Genomic DNA, 19,117 nt, shown 5'->3' with positions numbered 1-19,117 from the left:
GTTTAGACTCGGATTTAGACCTTGGTGTCAACTAGGAAGTTGTTGGAAATGTTGTTTAGGTTGTGGTGGTGAAATTTGGTGATGATTGGTGACGGGTGGTGAACAGTAACGCCGAATGAATAGTGGCTGTGAATAGTAACTCTGCATGAATAGTGATATGTAACAGTGACTGTGAATATTGACATGTAACAGTAACTGTGAACAGTGTCACGATAAAACAGTAAATGTGAACAGTGTTTTGGTAAAATAGTAACTGTGAACAGTGTTTTTGGTAAAACAGTAACTGTGAACAGTGGTTTAGTAAACACAGTGATTAGTAAACATGAACAGTGTTATGTGAACAATGTTTTATGAACAACATTTAGCTGTGCTGAACTCGTCACCTGATATTTTAAGTATCATTTTCTAAGCATTTATCGTGCTATTAGGTGACTGACGAAACGAGTGAGGAAATTACTTTCAGGGTCGTGGAAGTTGCACGCAGGAAAGAAGGTGAGTAAAATCTCACATATTTACGAATCTACCCTTGCGGAGATTCAAGATTTTACAAGAGTTTTTAATATTGAATTACGACATGTATACGATATAGTGGATTATATATATATTGTATAAATGGTAATAAATACATATATATAGTTTGCTATATTATATACTGTTCTAAATTCATTGGGATTTGTCATTTCGATGACGAGAATTAAATATTGAGCATGTGATTTAATTTGTACAATATGAGGTGTGATTATTGTACGTGGTTTTAACATGGTGTTTGTTAAAACGTTTTGTCTTCGGACGAGTTTTGTTTTCGAATGAGTTTTGTCTTCGGACGTGTTTATGAAATATGACATGTATATGATATAATGGATTATATATATATTGTATAAATGGTAAATATGTACATATATATATAGTTTGCTATATAATATACTGTTATGATTTTATCGTGTTTTATGTCATTTTGATGACGAGATTTATATATCGAGCATGTGATTTTGATTTGTACAATATGATGTGAGATTATTGTACGTGATTTTAACATGGAGATTGTTAAAATGTTGATTTGTCTTCGGACTTGATTTTTGGTACAATATGATGTGAGATTATTGTACGTGATTTTAACATTGAGATTGTTAAAATGTTGATTTGTCTTCGGACGTGATTTGGTACAATATGATGTGAGATTATTGTACGTGATTTTAACATTGAGATTGTTAAAATGTTGATTTGTCTTCGGACGTGATTTGGTACAATATGATGTGAGATTATTGTACGTGTTTGGCAAGTCGGAACCTAGCCTTTGGCCGGGCGAAAGTTACGATTCAGTTAGAGCTCTAGTCTGTCTGCCATAGTACTGCATGTGAGGTAACGGGTGGTTATCTGCTCATGGGTACTCAGATTATTTTGGATGTTGGGTAGCGGGTGGCTATCCAATATCGGCGGTGTATTACGAGAGGGGTAACAGATGTGTACCAGCGTTCTTGGTACCCGTATTATAAATGCATTTGGGTAACCAGAAGGGTTACTTAATTTCTCATGAGCGCTTCTTTTCATATTTCTTTGGGACAACCAGATGGGCCGTCCATTGACTCATGAGTGCATTTATATTTGTTTGATTTGTGGATTTTCGTATATATATTAATATGCGAGTTATATTTTCATTTTACTCATACGAGCTGTAAAGCTTACCGGGTTTGTGTTTACAATCCCGGTTCACCAATTCGATGGTGTAGTGGATAACTCCGCAAGTGTGGATTAGCGGGAATTGACGGACCGCTCAGAGGACTTGAAGTTATTTATCTCCAGCTTGTGTGTGGATTTTGTGTGAGTATCTTGTGAGTTTGTTGTGAGGATTACGCAATTCCATTTGTTATAATATTGAATTATAATTTGGGTTGTAATAATCGGTTTAACTGAGTTGTATTTTGAACTCAGAGATGATCCGCTGTGGCATTTTAAATGATTTCGATTCGTTGAAATTGTTTGGTGTTTAACGACTTTGAAATTTTGAGTTTTTATACTCGAAATTTTTGGGTCGTTACAGGCATGATAGCAGGAGGATTGAGCATAGTACTCTCAGCTGTGCCCCCATTCTTCACTATAAAAGCAGACTCCATACCCCATGATAAATGTCTCTCCATATGACAATGCCAAAACCACACACCTACAATATAAATCATATATACATCAATTTTAAGAATATCACATCTTACAATCTCATATCTGCATACAAGTTTATAGAGATATATGCAAGTATCTGGATTATTCGCTACAGATCTGATAGCTAAGCACCCATTTTTTGAGTTATAAATGTTGTTACGCACGGAGGATCAATCAAGTTAAAGGTTTTCGAGTCCCTCTCCGCGAATAATTCCCAAAACCAAAACCAAGCACATAAAAACTATGTCCATGCAAGTGCATCGGATGATTCATAGATCCTCCCAACACTTCAGTGCCTTGAAAGTTGAAACACCATCTCAACTGTTCGTTATATTCTAGTTCCCTGACCTTTGTCCCTTGGACTGTTAACACCCGATCTAGTGTTAATGCGATTTCAGTGAAGTAAAAATAAACAGGCGGCTCGTCTCAGTCGTCTGGGAAATCTGTTTCATAAACCGGCTCACTTATATTCCTGCATGTATATAACGATCCATCAAAACCAACTTCCAAGTGGAGTAAAACCATAACAAGCTAAGCTAGCTTCCATGAACTTTGTCATAGTTGATGCACATAGAAATAACTTACTTGTAGTATGCTTGCAAGATAGATTCTGTTGGATTGGCCCAACTATATACAATTATTGACGCTTGCTGCGAAAGATATGTTGTAGCATGTAGGACCTAAATCTGGAGTGCAGTAAAGAGCGTTGGCGGAAGCTGTTATGTACATTTTGGTAGTAACGTCACTCTCTTTTGGAACACTTACAGGGTATTCTGGAGTGGCTAAACTTCTAAGTTTTCCGTAGAAACTGAATGCTGATTCTTGGGAGAAGGAATCCGGAATCTGATCGGGAAATGATGGAGATTGCGAAGTGTTATAGCTGCCATTATATTCAAGAATTGCAATAGCATCATTCGTAGTGTGATCAGAATCATCAGATAGTGTTTCCATTGTAGCACTTATGTATTCTCTTCCGACCATGTAATAGCTCCCCAAAGAAGAACTTGTGTTGACCAACACGTCCAATGTTTGTCCAGGGGCTATAAGTATATAGCCTGTCTTGATGGGTTTGGTATAGAAGCCGTCCAAGCCAACCACAGTGAGGTTGTGTTCAGCAATAGCGCGCAAACTAAAACTCTACATCAATATTTGCGTTCACTATCCGAAGAAGATACGTCTTGCCATAGTCTACCTTACGACGATACGTAGTATCTACAAGCACATGTAATATAACTTATTAGCTAGGTGAACCACCGTATAACTGAAATCATATACAGTATAATGAGTATATGCATACTAATTAGTTACTTTTGGAGTAAGGAGAAAAATCTCCAAGTATAGTAATAAGCTGCAGTATTTCAATTACACCGAATGGCTGTACCTTTTATATTTATAGTAGGGTACGTACCAGGGTTACATTGAATATCTACTGGCTTCTTTGGTCGTTATATTGTATTCTAAAGAGTAAAAACAGAAGAAAGCATAAACAAGATGACAAGATGCAAAAATTGGATATATGAAAAGAGTAGGCTATAGCAAAGATGCACAGTGTCAGTAACTCAACGACTTATGTTAGGTTCAATCGCAACAGTAATGATTACAATCAGATAAATGACTCGCTCTACAACAAGTCTGTTATGTGGAATTGCATCCTTAAACTCCACATCAAATTGAACTAGAAGAACAAAGGAGCAGAACAGGTTTGTCATATATGACCTACCATACAATGAGAATCACTGAAGAGGCAGGCTTAGCAGTGCCTTCAATATTAGGTGGTGTTTGTTGTTGCCAGAGTAATAAAAGTTAACAATTTATCACCCTTTGTAGACTGCGTAGCTTCACAAACACCAAGTTCTCAGTAGCATTACTTAGACAGTACTTAAAAGCATAAAAGTGAGAAGGCATATGAAAGTTTTACCGATGCACCATCCATAACATTAGCTAAAAGTCAGTTTACAGCAATAACCAAGGTATGATGCACAAATTACTGATCATTTTCACTTCCTAGAATGATTCAAAAACAAAAGTGCTGAGACAACCTCTAACGCTACCATTCATTTGATCAATATATATTGAGTGAGCAGAGGGGAACCTAAAACTGACATGAAACTTCAACATCGCAAAATGAAGGAGTGGAGTGGAGTGGAGGGAACTTGCACCAAGGTCTCAGAAGCTTGCACCACCAGTATTGCCAATTGATGGTGAAAGTAAGCTCTCCACATAAGTAACTGTATCATCAAAATCAACCAAACTCCTAAATGTCTCTTCCTTGGGATTATATATTCCCAAGCGGCCATTCAACCCGAGACGCATCATAAGTACACCAATTTCAGAAATGCATGTCATGCATATATACTCTTCACCTAGAATCCCTGAAGGGATGTTTATGACTTCAGTCCAGGATTTCTTGGCTCCATGTTCCTTCATCACCCACATCTTAAATTCGCTCCGAGTCTCAGGCCAATGAAAAAACAGTGTTAGACAGTTATTAAGAATTCCAACTTCAGCATATAAGTGGCTGTCTACCGGATTAGGAGGATAGGGGAACGAAATCTCATGAAATAACTCCTCCTCTAAATCAAATGACACAATCCCTTTACGAATTGACCCGTCAAACCCAACCCAATGTAGAGCTTCATTAACTAAACATCCACGATTGTGCACGACATAATTCTTGGTCAGGCTTTCAAGTTTCTTCCATGAACCCGATTTTAGTGTAAACAGGAAAAAATCGCAATTATGACCTAGTATGACCTTGTAATCATCGGTAGAGGAATCGTAACCGAATCCAAAAATATATATACCATCATGAATTCTAGGAGGTTGAGGTAATACCAGGATGTCTCTAGTGCATGGGTTCCATATCAGTATACTTTGAGTTTCCCAACGATCAAATAACAGACAAATCAGGCCATTGCAGGTACCAACCATCTCTACATAACCATCTTCACCGAGTGGTATATTTATTTCCGGAAAATCGAGCTCTCTGATCGGAATAGGGGCGTCATCAGTTAATGAGTTGAGTAGTACTTGGTACTCTATGGATCGGAATAACAAGTCTCCTCTTGATACGAGTAGGTTGAAGCTGGGGTTGATTTTGGTGCGGGCGAGGTGCTTGTTGATGAAATAAGATTCGGAGATTAAAGCCCGCCATGCCTTGCACACACACTGGAAACGGAGCAAGGATTTGACAGGTAGCCATGAGAGAATGTCAACGATGATAGCATCGTAATGATCGAGAGGTCCGGGGCGAGGCCCGGTGCCGGAGAGAACCAGCTGGTGTTGCCGCCGAATGGAGAGAACGTCGGACATTTCAAGTGTTGGGTGGTGGGTTTTGGGGTTTCAACTTTCAAGTGGAAATGGGAACTGGGAAGCTTCAGGCCTTCAGTAGTAATAAAAACTTGAGGGAGTGGTTTCACTGCTCTCCTTGAATAACCCGCCAAATAATGGAGGACACGTGCAAAGGCGGAAAAGCAAACAGTCGAGATTCTAATAGAAAACAGGGAAAAACTTGCGGAAAAACTCACATTTATTTACACGAGAATATAAATATATGATTTTAACCGTTTAAAAATTTAGTTTATTACTAAAAATTATTTCTGTAAAATATCAACATAAATAAAAATCTTCTTCATAGTCGATTGCATCAAACAAATTGACGGTTAATCATGAGACTACTAACTTTCACCATAACCGTTCATTTATTTGATGCAATCAACAAAGCAAACGATTTTTATTTATGTTGATCTTTTACAGAAATGATCTTTAGTAATAAACTAAACTTTTGAACGGTTAAAATCATATCTTTATATTCTCAAAGTGTGCAAATAAATGAGAATTTAGACGCACGCGTACATACTAGTTTGTACGCAAGTTTTTCCCTAGAAATTAATGGAAGTTTTACTGCACGATGACCAACATGCAACAACTAATACAGAGGGGCTAATTTAATTGGGCTTAATTGCACCACCTAGATTTTTCTTTTAGAAAAAGAAAATATATATTGAACCAATAAAAGATTACAATAAGAGAATACTCGGTGGTGGAACAAATTTCCCACACTCTGTTCAACCAACAATGTTAGTCACATGACTATTACAAGAAGCAATAAACATGAGTCAAGGAGCCTCAATTCTGAACCAATCAAAACCAATTTCAGAAGTAGTCAACAACCTACTCGCCGTTAATCTTAAAAAGAGAATAATTCTAATAACATCACATACCAAAATCTCTGACATATTTACAGAGACAGCCTCCATATTACATTGACACCTAGAAAGAACCGACTTTTGAAATAATCCCTAAAAATGACGTGCACTATAAACATGTGCACTGAACGATCAAACCATATTTAACGACAACCTAATCCCTCACTCAAAGAGGAGGGACAGACAAAAAAAAAACTTGGGCCAAAGACCCAAACCCACCTACATAATCTAACTAGTTGACCCAACATAGACCCAAAAGAGCCCATGCCCACCACCATGGACCTCAAAGGTCATCAACCAGAGTTATGCCACCCTACCGCCATCATCTTTCGATCGCAGTAACCGCCGCCCAACGCCAACATCGCCAACAAGCCACCACTCCAAAACCCCGCCAGATACTACACCGTACATAAACATCAAACCAACAAGAGATCATCGAGACCCAACTTGGGTCGGTGGAGCAAACCAGGCAACTTGTGACCCCTCCCCTCCCTATCTCATCTTGCGTCGGCACTAGCACCACCCCCTATGAGCCCAAACTGGCGACTCAGGAGCGATAACAAGACAACGCTGCCAAGCCACGACCCCTGCAAAACCATAAACCAATCGCAACAAGCTGACAAAACCCAGACCACCACCCTCTATTGGTCCACCCCCATCCAACTTCCTTGCTTGACCACCAATTGACCCAAGCACAGTTCTCGTCCGGAAACAACGTTAGTATACGCACCGCCGGACGGAGACAAAATCGTTTTAATTCACCCTAGGAGATCCGATTTCCACGGAGTCAGACGGAGATGAATTGTTCTTGAATCTTGACCCTACTTGTACATGTAATCTCGGCTTGTGTTTTATAGGTTCATTGTGTTTTTGTAACTTTAGTTTTGAATTTGTTTTTCACTTTTGAAGTTGTAGTTATTAGGGTTTGTTTGCTCAAGCTCATTATTTCGATTACTGAAACTATCTATTTTCCCCTCAGAAAACTAGTGTTAAGACTTTCTTAAAATAAAGCACCACCCTAGAAGAAATTACACAAAAGTAACATTGTATAGATGTGCATTCGAGCATTCACACAATTTACAAAACAAAACAGAATACAGGAAATTCAAAATTCATTCTGAGGTATATGTCAACGTTGACATTGCACATATGCGCACAGCGAGCAGAGACTTGGCCACCACTTCTATGTCTCTTTTTTCACCTGGCTTCGGTTCATCCCGCCTTGTTCAACCCCTTTTAGGAAACATTGAAATTGACATCTATGAAGAAGCCTAAAAGGAGTTCGGTTAACTCTCTAAGATGGAAGTTCTGCAATGGAACATAGTTACACTCGGCAGGTCTTGGCAAGATGATCACATCCTTCGTAGACTTCCAACCCTGGTTGGCTCAGTTGATCCTCTTTAAAGCACGCACATCGCTTGCTCATTTTCCCGGTCAAAGCAATTTCTAGTGGCCTCTGAACTAACCGTGGCACTCCCACATCACACCATACCTAACCAAAATGATTGACATGTAAGATAAAGCTCATTCAGCACCAAATATGTGAAGGACTACAGAGCCGAAGTCACAACTCGGAGTTTTATCAGCTAGTTTTATGGTAGGTTTATTGCATTACCTCTGTTAATACTGTGTTAGATATCAAAATACAAGTAACATTACTATGCTCTACACATCACCAAGATGTACCCTAGTTTATAAGCCCACAGCCCTACACAATAGACAAAGTACATACACATGCACATAAAAATATTTACAAGAACGGAAACAACATACCTCTCCGCCTTCGTCCTGACTCCACCTTGAATTACAACAAGGTTGCTTAGCTTCTTCAATCTCCTGTTTCTTCAATAGCTGTGCACCTCTTGCAGCCTTTGCTTCAACTCCCTTCAAATACTTTGTAGGATTTCCTTTGGTATCATAGTACCGACCAACTAGCTTACCAACAAATCTGACAATTAACTCATTAATAATGAAACCAGGCAGTTCACTAATTTAAAAGGGTGAGTTATGCAATATAGTATCTTTGTCATGCCAAGACACTACGGTTACAAAACAAGACAAAACAAAACAAGGCTCAAATACTGGAGCAAAAAATAAGTGCATTGTTGACTGTCATGAGACATTTGTGTACCAGTCAGAGGCACACAAATTTATCTAAAAGAAGCGGCCAGAGGCCATTTGAGCAGGAATAGACTGAATGACTTATCCAAAAGCCATTTCTAGTGGGCCTTTTCCACTTTACCAGAAAATATAAGCATTATAAGTTTTGAAGACATAACAATTATTCCTATGTGTGGTATTTAAAACTGATCCCTTTTTGGTCCATTTTAGATATTCATGGTAAACTTCCTATATATATATGTATATAATGCAATTCTGATATCAAGTCTAAAGTTTCAATCCCAACCGCTTCAGAAGTGGAAATCATATGGGATAAAAGAATGGTGTTCCAGTAAGTCAGTAACCATGAACCAACTTCCAAACATACGAAAGGGATTTTATTTCTAACTTCCAACAGCACCGAAATAGTAAAACGATGTATAGCTCACTTGTAGGTTCTAACGTAGAAATCCCTCCATTCAACAATACTCTTCACCTGCAGAACAAAATAACAGAATCATACTAGTGGAACAAATCAATAAACTTAGCATGTCAAATTCCTAAAATTACAGCTTAACCAAAAGTAGATATTTGATTTATATTTTACTTATCCTAATTTTATTAATGTGTTTAAAAATGAGTGAGCTGATTATCAAAAGATAAGCGAGACACGAAGTGAGCAGCATGACCATGGGTTCTCAACAGGTGAGCTACTGACAAACTGCAATTCTTTACTAATAAGGCTCGACTCAGCAGCTACATCCATATTAGGTGATCTTTGATAGCCACAGTTCTAAAATTTAAATTGTAAATTTTACATTTTTAGTGTGGCTTCACAACCACCAGGTCAGTGGGGAAGAAAAGAACATTAATTACCTGTTGGCTGGATAAACCACTTAACGAGTCTGTGAGCCCATCCCCTGCAATATAATGAATCAAAAAGCCAGATAGTAATTTTTTTGTTGTAACAGTGAAACCTTATAGTGTAAAGAGTTGCTTCATCATTCTGCTATAAATCCATACAGAAAATCAATCATCCAATTACACTGTTTACAGAGGTAAATGCTGAGGTTTCCACATTTTCCCCAAATTCTAATCCCAAGATTAAATATCCAAGTAGTAACTATCATTCAAAGTTCTCCTTATTCACCAGGAAAATAATTCCCTCCAACACACAAATCCAATTCTTTTGCTTGTCTATTTTACCATTAATAGCAACTTTAAACTACTGAAAGTGCACTAGTCTGCAAAAAGAAAATAAGCCAAGCACAGATAAATGCAATGGAAACTCCAAACACTTTCAATCTGTAGGATTGTGTTTGATCAAGATTAATTTTAATGCAAAAAAAAACTAAGACCATTCCTTTTTCAAAAAAGAAAAAGAAAAAGGAAGACTAGGACCACTCTTACCTGTAAAGTTTCCAGAAACAAATGCTCGTGAGGCATCTCTTCGTTGATGAACATGGGAAGGAAAAACAACTTAGTACACAATTGAAGACAGATTCGGAAGAGAACAGGATATAATTTATGATCAGCTATACATGAGGGATCTACAGAAACCAAATACTCTCATATCAAATGAAAAACAGAAAATTTGAGGGAAATAAAGTATAAATACGAGCATATTGTTAGAGGCAATTACAAATGAAATGAACTGCTAATTAATCTCATAGATCAAGAATTTCATTTTTCATTGTTTGTAATTGTATATAGCTTGTTTACTTCGTTTTGCTCCATGGGGATCTTTTCAGTTTAAACAAAATTAACTAGTACATAAAGTGCTAGCAAAACACTCTTAACCCCATAAGATGATCTATGATGTACATTATGAATGAAGTCGACTAGAAGGAAGAAATATTTAGACTGTGGAATATCTTACAAAAGCATTTACAAAATTCTAACAAATGTATAGAAGAGAACACACCTTCCAGAAAAATGATTATAACCCCCACCCTCACCATAATGAGACTTCCCTTTCGTCACATCGAAAACCGATCTGATCAAAAAACACAAAATTAGTTTCTGGAAGTCAGCAAGTCCAATTTCACAGACAATCAGTCATCAAATACAGATCTAAGCAGAGAGAAAGCAAAAGGGTACCCGAGAATTCCTAACAAGATTGGCAAACTTTGATCCGTTCCATTGTATAAAGCCAATTCTTCAACAGTGAACAATCTCTGCAAATATCAGCAACATCTAGACTTATATGTCAAACAGTCCAATAAACCAAAGTTACATAACCAATCAAGTCTACGCTATTTTCCCCAGAGAAAGATATACCCCATTTGATTTGCTGAAATAAACCCAAACGAAATCGATTCCAGGTAGTGATTTAGCGCTCCCTAAACATGTAAAGAAGCTGAAGTTTTGAGGTTCTGACCTGTTTACAGAGTGGCTTATAGTAAAAGGCGACAAGAGCCAGCAAGGTGACAAAAGCGGCAACCCCTACAAAAGGAGATGTTATGATCTTTGCCGCCATCGCCAACTGAAGACTGGAGAGACTTCCAACAGCTTTTAGTTTCCTGTACGGCTGTACTAAACTGATTTTACCATCGTGACTATTTCTTTTTGCTAAGAAACTAGTCGCTCATATTTGTAAAATGTCACTTTTGGTCACTCAAATTTAATTTCAACTATCCACTTGAGTACGACGTACTTATCTGATGATACTGTAAATGTGATGGTTTTTCACCTAAAATCTTATATGCACTGCATATATAATACATGACACAATAGATGTCCAAAATAATTGATATTTATACCCATTGTATATTTATATGATAATTTAGTCCATTCACAAACGTCGTGCACTGAATATACTCTGATTTTTTTCGTGACTATTATAGTCCCTTGGTCTTATTATTAAATTGATGATCATATAGAGCTTTTTTTGGTTTAGAATTGTTCTTTGACCTCCTTGAGAACCAGGTTTTGCCTAGGGCCGGGCATTTGGTCCCGAAATCCCGGTCCCGTCCCTAAATTTGCATGGACGAGGACGAAATTCATGTTTGAAAAATGTACATCCCATCTCGGTCCCGTTTTAAAATAACGGGACAGGATCTGGATTAACTTAGTAAGGCTCATTCAATCTCGTCTCATCCCATATTAATATAAAACTAAAATAACTAATATATATATATAATGTTTATCTCAACCGTTAAATTGATTAAGAAATATTATGAAAACAATAACTACAACTCCCTAAAAGTTTATTTTACCCTTTAAGAAAAAAAAAGAGTTTATTTTGCTTCTCTAAACATTAGGTAAACCATTGTTAATTAAGATATATAGTCTTTATTGATTATCTAAGCAAGATATGCATCTAAAGTTAATTAGCAAGTAAAATTGAACTTGTTATAGTATATATGGTAATTGATTAATTATTTATTTTCATTCTAAGATAATTATTGCATTATTTTACAAATATCATTTTAGGCCCATTTTGGTCCCGATCCCGAAAGTGACACGGTGGGATCACTTTTAGAAACACCTAATCTCGTCCCGTCCCTTATTTTAAATTACAGAACGGGACTGAGAATCACCTAATCCCGGCCCGTCCCGGCCCATGCTCAGCCCTAGTTTTGTCATTATGTGTTCATTAGTCTCAATCCAAGTTTTTATAAGAATGCGGCCAATCTATCCAAAAACTCTCATTCCATGGTCATTCATAAGTGAAATCACCATTTTAGAAAATAGTCAGGTCATCTCCAACCCACCCAAGCTAAGGGCTAAAAAGCTCTCATTTAGCACTCTTCATCTTCAACCCCCTTAAATGAAGGGCTAAAAAGTATTAAGTGAGGGCTAAAGGGCATTGTTAAGGGTATGGGTCAGCAATGGGCCGGGCTTCAACACACCTTTTATATTTTATAGGGTTGGGCTTGTCTATATATTGCAAGCCTCATGGCTGCCCATGGACCGGGCCAAACAGGGCCGACCAGGCCAGCCCTTTCTTTATCGGGTCGGGCCGGGCTTTACTCAAACAAAAACAAAAGTGACAAAACAACCTTATTTTTCAGCTTTTAAAGATGGAACTTTGTCCATACATAAAAGATGGAAAATAAAAAGACATAAACAAACCAAAGTCTCGATTAAAATTATACAAATGAAAAGAGGAAAACTCAAATCTAAAATTATAAAGAATACATATAGTTCAATAGTTGTATCAACCTTTAATGCTTCATCATTGTATGATACATTAATCCAGATTCTAGTAACCTTGCTTCAGGGGTGAACTGAATAATTAACAAATTCACATGTCTCACCATATCACCACACTCACCAGAGTCTGCCATTTCTTGATTTCATCTTGAGGCATGCCGTCTCCAATGAAGTATCCGCTAGGAGCTTCGTCTCCATCTAGAATATGAGGATTTATTACTGCTAGACTTTTTTTTTAAATAACCAGAACAATTGCACATAGCAAAGTCACCAAATGTCCACAATCAACAATTTAGGTGACCATGTGCACTACCATGCTTTCTAACATGTCGAGCTAAAAGATTTGTTCCACTAGTAGAACCACAACTAAGCAATGCACTACAAATACCACACTTAGCTTTTCGTACTTTATTATTGTTTTCCACTACTTCTATCTTCTAAAAAATATTCCAAATATCACTCTTCTGTTTAGAATTAGAAGCCTCAATTTCCTTATTAACTGTTCACATTTCACGTTTGAGAATGAGAACTATATACAACTAAAGAGGACTAACAATATAACTTTACTATGAGCAAATGAAACCCTTCCCTGTTGATTCCATACTCATGAAGCAAAAGTTTGTTCTGCAAAAACAAAATAAACATCAAGCAGGAATTAGTCATCATGATAATAATAAAAATATAACCACCATTGATTAAGTTATAAGTAGGAATTAATAAATCAACATAAAATGGGTTTGAATTATGAACTTGGGAGCTATTGGAGGCCATTGCTTTTTAATACATATGCATGTGAAACTTTAGACATATGCACCAAGACCAAATAAGTAGTCCAACTTGCAACAATTTGTAGTTTTTTAAAGGCAAAGGGTCATTCTCACCTAGAATCACATTCTCATACTCATGATCTGCAATGCAAACAAGGCAACATATTAGTACAAGTAAGAAAAGAGTATCAATAAGAGTCCAAGTAACACATATACTCTAATCTTACAAACTATTAATGAAATACAGTTGAGCAGAAACACAAAGATGGATTAAGTATATATAAAAAGATTAATCATAAATTCATTCAATATATGTTACAACAAAAGCTCAGTACCAGGTACTAATGTTTGAGAATTAGTACATATGCCAATGCTGGTTAGAAATTTAGAGACTCAAAATGTTCATGAGCCTTGTAGTCCTTAACACAAAAAAGTAACAAGTCTAGAGACTTGATAAGTAACCAAGCCTTGTAACCCAAAACACAAAAAAGACACATGGTTACTAAATCAGATAAGTAACTAAGGGACTCCAATAGAAGCACTTTCAATTCCATTCTCAGTTTCCCCATCATCTTCACTAGCATCTTCACCAATATCATCACTATCAATCATCTAATCTGATCTTGCAGCCTTTGCATTCATTAGTTCTTCAGCACATTCCTCTTCTCGTGCTGCTTTTTGCTTTCTTGTACTTGCCAAGCTCCAATCCTTCAAACAGACTAAAGCTTCTATAGTATTTGGACTTAGAGCAGCTCTCTTTTCTGAAACAACTCGACCACCAGCACTAAATGCAGCTTCTGATGCAACTGTTGAAGCTTGTACACTTAATAGGTCACGAGCCATAAGTGAAATAATAGGGTACAATGTGTGATTTGTATTCCACCATCCCAAAAACATTGAATTGATTGTCATCATCCACCTCAATTGTTGCTAAATCAAGATACACTTGTAAATCAGAAGAGTTAGTGGAGGAACTAGATGATACTCTAGCCCTTTTCAACCTTTGCATGGAAAAATTTTGAACCCTAGGAATTGTTATAGATGCAGACGTGGTTTCCAAAGGAGTAGGGACTCCATCACTAGGTAAACTAGATGCAACACTAGGAACTACATTCCTCTTATAGATATCATAATATTGCTACAACAAAGTCTTAATGGATGTCATTCTTGCATCAATTTCTAATGGCTGAAGACCAAAACACTTCAGCCACTCTTCAATTGCTAATAACTTGAATCTAGGATCCATGATAGTAGCAAGACAAAAAACCATCAGAAACTTAGACCAATACTTATCAAATTTTGTTTTCATTGCCTCTAAAGCAGCTTTAAAAATATTGAGATGAGAATATGCAGCAAATATTTGGTAAATATCAACTAGACAATTTATAACTCTACTAGAAGTAGGTGAATAAACACCACAGCAAATTTTTGTAGAAGAGTTAAAAATTGCAAGAAAACCGCAAGTATGTTCAGCAATCAACCAATCTTGTTCAGTTGGATAAGCTAAATTACAAGAACGAGATTCATTTACTTTTTGCACATATCTATGCAATGGATCTTTGTATTTCAGAGTTAAAAGTAAAAGATCATATGTGGAATTCCACCTATGAGGAACATCATTGTCAATATTTTTCTTTCCATAATTCATGCTACGCACAATGGTGGTTATTTTCTCAATTGATGGAGAAAGTATTTAGCCCATCTTGCACAATCAAATTAAGGATATGAGCACAACAACGCACATGAAACAATTGTTTAGGCACTGATGCAAGCATAAGATAATCTGAAAGTAATTGTACAAGTACATCATTATTTGAAGCCTTGTCTAATGATATGGAGAAAAAAATTTCATGAATATGCCAAGTAATCAGTTCTTCATATATATGTTGTGCAAGTATTTCTCCAGAATGTGGATACTCAATCATTTTAAAATAAATAATTCTTTTGTTCAAAGACCAATCTTTGTCTATGAAATGTGCAGTGGGAGACATATACCCCATCTTTTGTCGTGAGGACCAAACATCAGAAGTGAGACAAACTTTTCCATCAAAATTTTGAAAAAAATTAAGTAGCTCAGCATCACATCCCTTTTACATGTAGAGGCTGAAATTCCAGTAAATTGAGGAGCAAATGATCTTTAAATCATGCCAGTAAAATCATGTTTTTCAACAAATATAAAAGGTAATTCAGCTCTAATTATAAAATCCACAATTTCTTTCCGAGCAACATTTTTATCATATCAAAAATTTGATATATTTCTAGCAGCATTTATACCTATTTGCATTTCCGTTCTAACATCCTGAGTTTGACTACTTGCCACAACATGCTTTCTAATATATCGTTTCAAATGATCCGTTCCATTACTACCCCCACGAGCAAGCAAACTACCACAAATACCACACTTAGCCTTCAGAACTTTTACATTGTTTACCATTTTTTCAACCTTCTCAAAATAATTCCAAACATCACTAGCTTGTCTACCAGTATTTGGGGGAACCGAGGATGTTTCCTCAGTTTCCTCATTAACTGTATCCATAATAGCTAAATGCAACTAACAAAACCAAACAATTAAAAAAAAAGGTCAAGAGTTCAGAGATACTTGAATAAGATTGCCATTGCCCAAAGAAGAATACCCGATTAAGCAGCAATGGATCCCGCTTCTTCCTCAACAAGCTGATATACTCCAATCTCTACAATTGCAATATACGATTAATTAAAAGGCATTCAGAAATTAGAATGGATACAATAAATTGAAAGCATAAGAGACCGGGAAACCTATTCAGTCTACAATTTAACCACAAGTGCAAATTCAGTGCAACACTTCTTACAATCTGATACCAATTATGCTATCAAAACTATATCATCAGTTTTTTTTCTCACCAGAAGTCACAAAAACAGAATATATGTTAACAATAAAAAAAACACAAGCTTTCATAACAAAAATGCTCATGATACATATATCGTGTAATATCAAGCCTCTAAGTCTAGTTTCTTGTTCACATTCCACTGATTTTTCAAGTACTTTATGGACTTTGCTTCTACAGCTTTAAATGATGTTTAAGGAAACCAAAATTCACACTGCTATACATTTTAGAAAGAAGATCATCTCGATTTCCAAGTCCATCTTTACCAATCAATACTAATCTCAAACACCCAAAGCTCCAATCGGATACTGTAATCATCAAATCAGACGAAGCACAAAATTTAAGAACAAGCCCATCAATCTAGAAATCAAAAGCTGAGAGAGAGGAAGAGGAGAAAGGACCTTGGTCTTTGACGTATTCAGCCAAACTGTTGCAATCAGAGCACAAAGCAAGCCCAGTGAAACCAAGATTCTCCCATTCCCTAGTGCGTTGCTGCGAAGGATTAGACTCATTAAAGAACTTTTTGATGGAGGATCGGCGAATTATTGGCGATATATGATTTGTTTTGGGAGAGGAAGATCTAGGTTTGGGTCAGAGACTCAGAGAGTTCTGGGTGTTGAAGAATACGGGGCGAAGGATCCGCGAAACGCGAATGATTGGAGAGAGATGATTTGTTTTGTGCGAGGCTAAGTTTGGGTCAGAGACTCAGAGGGGTATTGAAGAAGAGTTCTGGATGTTGAACCCGAAGAGGCGAAGAATATGGGATCAGACTGATAAGTGCGAGGTATTTATGAGTTATTAGTCTAACGTTAATTTTTTGTTACACGATGGATAAGAGGAGAGATCGTTAAGACTTAGTCTTAACGTTAATAAAAAGTTACACACCGGATAATAGAGAAGAACATGACAAGTACATGAACAAACAGATCACCTATGTAAATAGGAATCAGTCTCAGTCTCTCATAACACAAAAGTCAAAAGATATACACACGCGTAAGGGCCGGGCTAAAGCCCTACGGGCTTCAATGGGCCGGGCCTGGGCTTCACACCCTCCACCCTTACCCTGCCCTATACCCTAAGGGCCGGGCTTGAGAGGGCTTTTTTACGGGTCGGACCGGACTTAGGGCATATGGGCCGATGGGCCGCCCGCGGGCTTTTAGACCCAAGGACTAAATGATGACCCCTAGTTGAGGGCTAAAAGCCATTTAGCCATTTGAGTTGGTTTATATTCTCATTTGTTTATTCAATAAGTCTCCCACATTTTATCCCATACAATTAATTTTAATTTTGATGATTAATATAGTTAATTTTAATTTTGATGATGATTAATATAATTAATTTCAATTTTGATAATTAGTGCAATTCATTTCAATTTTGATGATTAATATAATTAATTTTAATAATTAGTATAATTAATTTTAATTTTATGATCAAAATTAGTAATGATCTCTACTGAAATGGATTTAAAAAAATAGTCTATATGTATATATATTTGACAACACACTTAATTGATTTATCACTTTATTGTTTCTTTAAAGTTATTAGACATAAGAGGTAGATGAATTTATAATTTGATTGCTTTTTTTTGTTAAATATATATTATCACGTAAAATGTGGTTGAATAAGATTTCCTTAAAAAATTAAAAGTGAGAGGATATAATAATTTTAGTTAAAATATCAGAATTAACTTCTTAATTATAAAAATAATCTTAATTACTATAAATTAAAATAAGAATCTAATAAAAAATTATAATACTTAAATAAATAATAATATATATTCAAAATCTTAAAATATAATTTAGGGCTAAATTTTAGCCCTAATGAGTTAGAGACGATTAATGTCACATAAATGAATTGTTTTACTTTACGGGGCTATTTTAGCTTTTTGAGTTAGAGATAGCCTCAAAGTTAATTATGAGAGTGAAAAATCTCGTTGTACTAAAGTAATAGTCAAACTGTAAGTTGTTATTGACATTTGGTTTCACCACCCTGATTCATTATAGCAGCCTCATTTTATCATACTATTAGAAAGTTGCAACCATTTTATAAAATAAAGTACTCACAACATACATAGAGTAAACAAGGTAGTGTCCACATCAGGATAAGCGATACAAGATTAAAATCTACTGAAATAAATTAACAAAAAACATATAAACATAACTGCCCTTCAAAAAATGTAGTGAATAACATAGATTAATAATGGGACATATATTGCATTTTTAGTTACTTGTGGAATATTCAAGATTTAAAAACTAAATAAAATATTTTTACATTTGGCCTTATTTGTTGGTCTTAGTAATTCTTCCTCTCGATTCTCCTTTGCATCGTCTTCATTGAGAGTTTCCTCTCTAGGCTTAGTTCTCACCTGAAGTGGCTTCTCCTTCTCCATGTGTATAGTTTTTGCTCTTTGGCTCTGATGCCGAGTTTAGTTGGGGCTGAACTTGGTCGATTGAGTTTAGGTTCGATTTTCTTTTGTTTTTACCTTTCATATGCATTATTCCAATTCGACATATGATATTTTCAGGCCGGTACGGCTTTTGTCTATTGGCTTTGTTGTATACTTGTGGGTATGAAGGGTAGTTTCTTGGTTACTAGTCGGGAGCTTATTTCTAGTTCGTGGTTAATTTCTCGTAATCGATTGTTATCATGTATCTTATCTACTTTAATAAATTGTTTGACGTTTCACCTAAAAAAATAAATTCAAAACTGTTATATCTAGCCCGCTTATTGCATTCAGAAATCAAAACTATATATGCATACATTAATGTAATTTCCAAATTAATTACCAGCTTGGACTATATTTATTTATGCTAATTTTGTGATTCTTCATTCCATTCCCACCTACATTTTATAAGCTCAGAGAGAT

The 19,117-nt window shown here is 36.2% G+C and overlaps 2 protein-coding genes and 1 pseudogene across 2 annotated transcripts; all 3 read right to left on the bottom strand.

Moving 5' to 3' along the window:
- Positions 1 to 2,009: 2,009 nt before the first annotated feature.
- LOC126797264 (putative laccase-9) lies at positions 2,010 to 3,863 on the bottom strand (annotated as a pseudogene).
- LOC126799875 (F-box/kelch-repeat protein At3g23880-like) lies at positions 3,838 to 5,468 on the bottom strand. The gene has a single exon (XM_050527140.1). It carries the CDS (start codon positions 5,464 to 5,466, stop codon positions 4,321 to 4,323), a length of 1,146 nt encoding a protein of 381 aa, XP_050383097.1. The 5' UTR covers positions 5,467 to 5,468; the 3' UTR covers positions 3,838 to 4,320.
- A 1,922-nt stretch (positions 5,469 to 7,390) lies between these two features.
- Positions 7,391 to 10,997, bottom strand: LOC126798228 (membrane-associated progesterone-binding protein 4). The gene is made up of 8 exons (XM_050525124.1): positions 10,843 to 10,997; positions 10,563 to 10,639; positions 10,387 to 10,458; positions 9,873 to 9,910; positions 9,339 to 9,382; positions 8,912 to 8,958; positions 8,136 to 8,310; positions 7,391 to 7,854 (listed from the first exon to the last, which is right to left on the bottom strand). The coding sequence occupies exons 1-8, from the start codon at positions 10,939 to 10,941 to the stop codon at positions 7,687 to 7,689; spliced, it is 720 nt and encodes a 239-aa protein (XP_050381081.1). The 5' UTR covers positions 10,942 to 10,997; the 3' UTR covers positions 7,391 to 7,686.
- Positions 10,998 to 19,117: the final 8,120 nt, after the last annotated feature.

The sequence above is a fragment of the Argentina anserina genome, chromosome 6 (assembly GCF_933775445.1).
Source record: "Argentina anserina chromosome 6, drPotAnse1.1, whole genome shotgun sequence".
In the NCBI taxonomy this organism is placed as follows: Eukaryota; Viridiplantae; Streptophyta; class Magnoliopsida; order Rosales; family Rosaceae; genus Argentina; species Argentina anserina.
The sequence above is the reverse complement of the archived record's forward strand: the minus strand, read 5'-3'. Positions and strand labels throughout refer to the sequence as shown.

Bases quoted from the DNA above. Each gene is read 5' to 3' on its own strand.
- LOC126798228 (XM_050525124.1), bottom strand. From the start codon at position 10,941: ATGGCGGCAAAGATCATAACATCTCCTTTTGTAGGGGTTGCCGCTTTT. The intron at 10,640-10,842 runs GTCAGAACCTCA...TGATATTTGCAG, and splicing joins ATAAGCCACTCTGTAAACAG to AGATTGTTCACTGTTGAAGA. The intron at 8,959-9,338 runs GTAATTAATGTT...TTTGTTCTGCAG, and splicing joins GTGGTTTATCCAGCCAACAG to GTGAAGAGTATTGTTGAATG.
- LOC126799875 (XM_050527140.1), bottom strand. From the start codon at position 5,466: ATGTCCGACGTTCTCTCCATTCGGCGGCAACACCAGCTGGTTCTCTCC.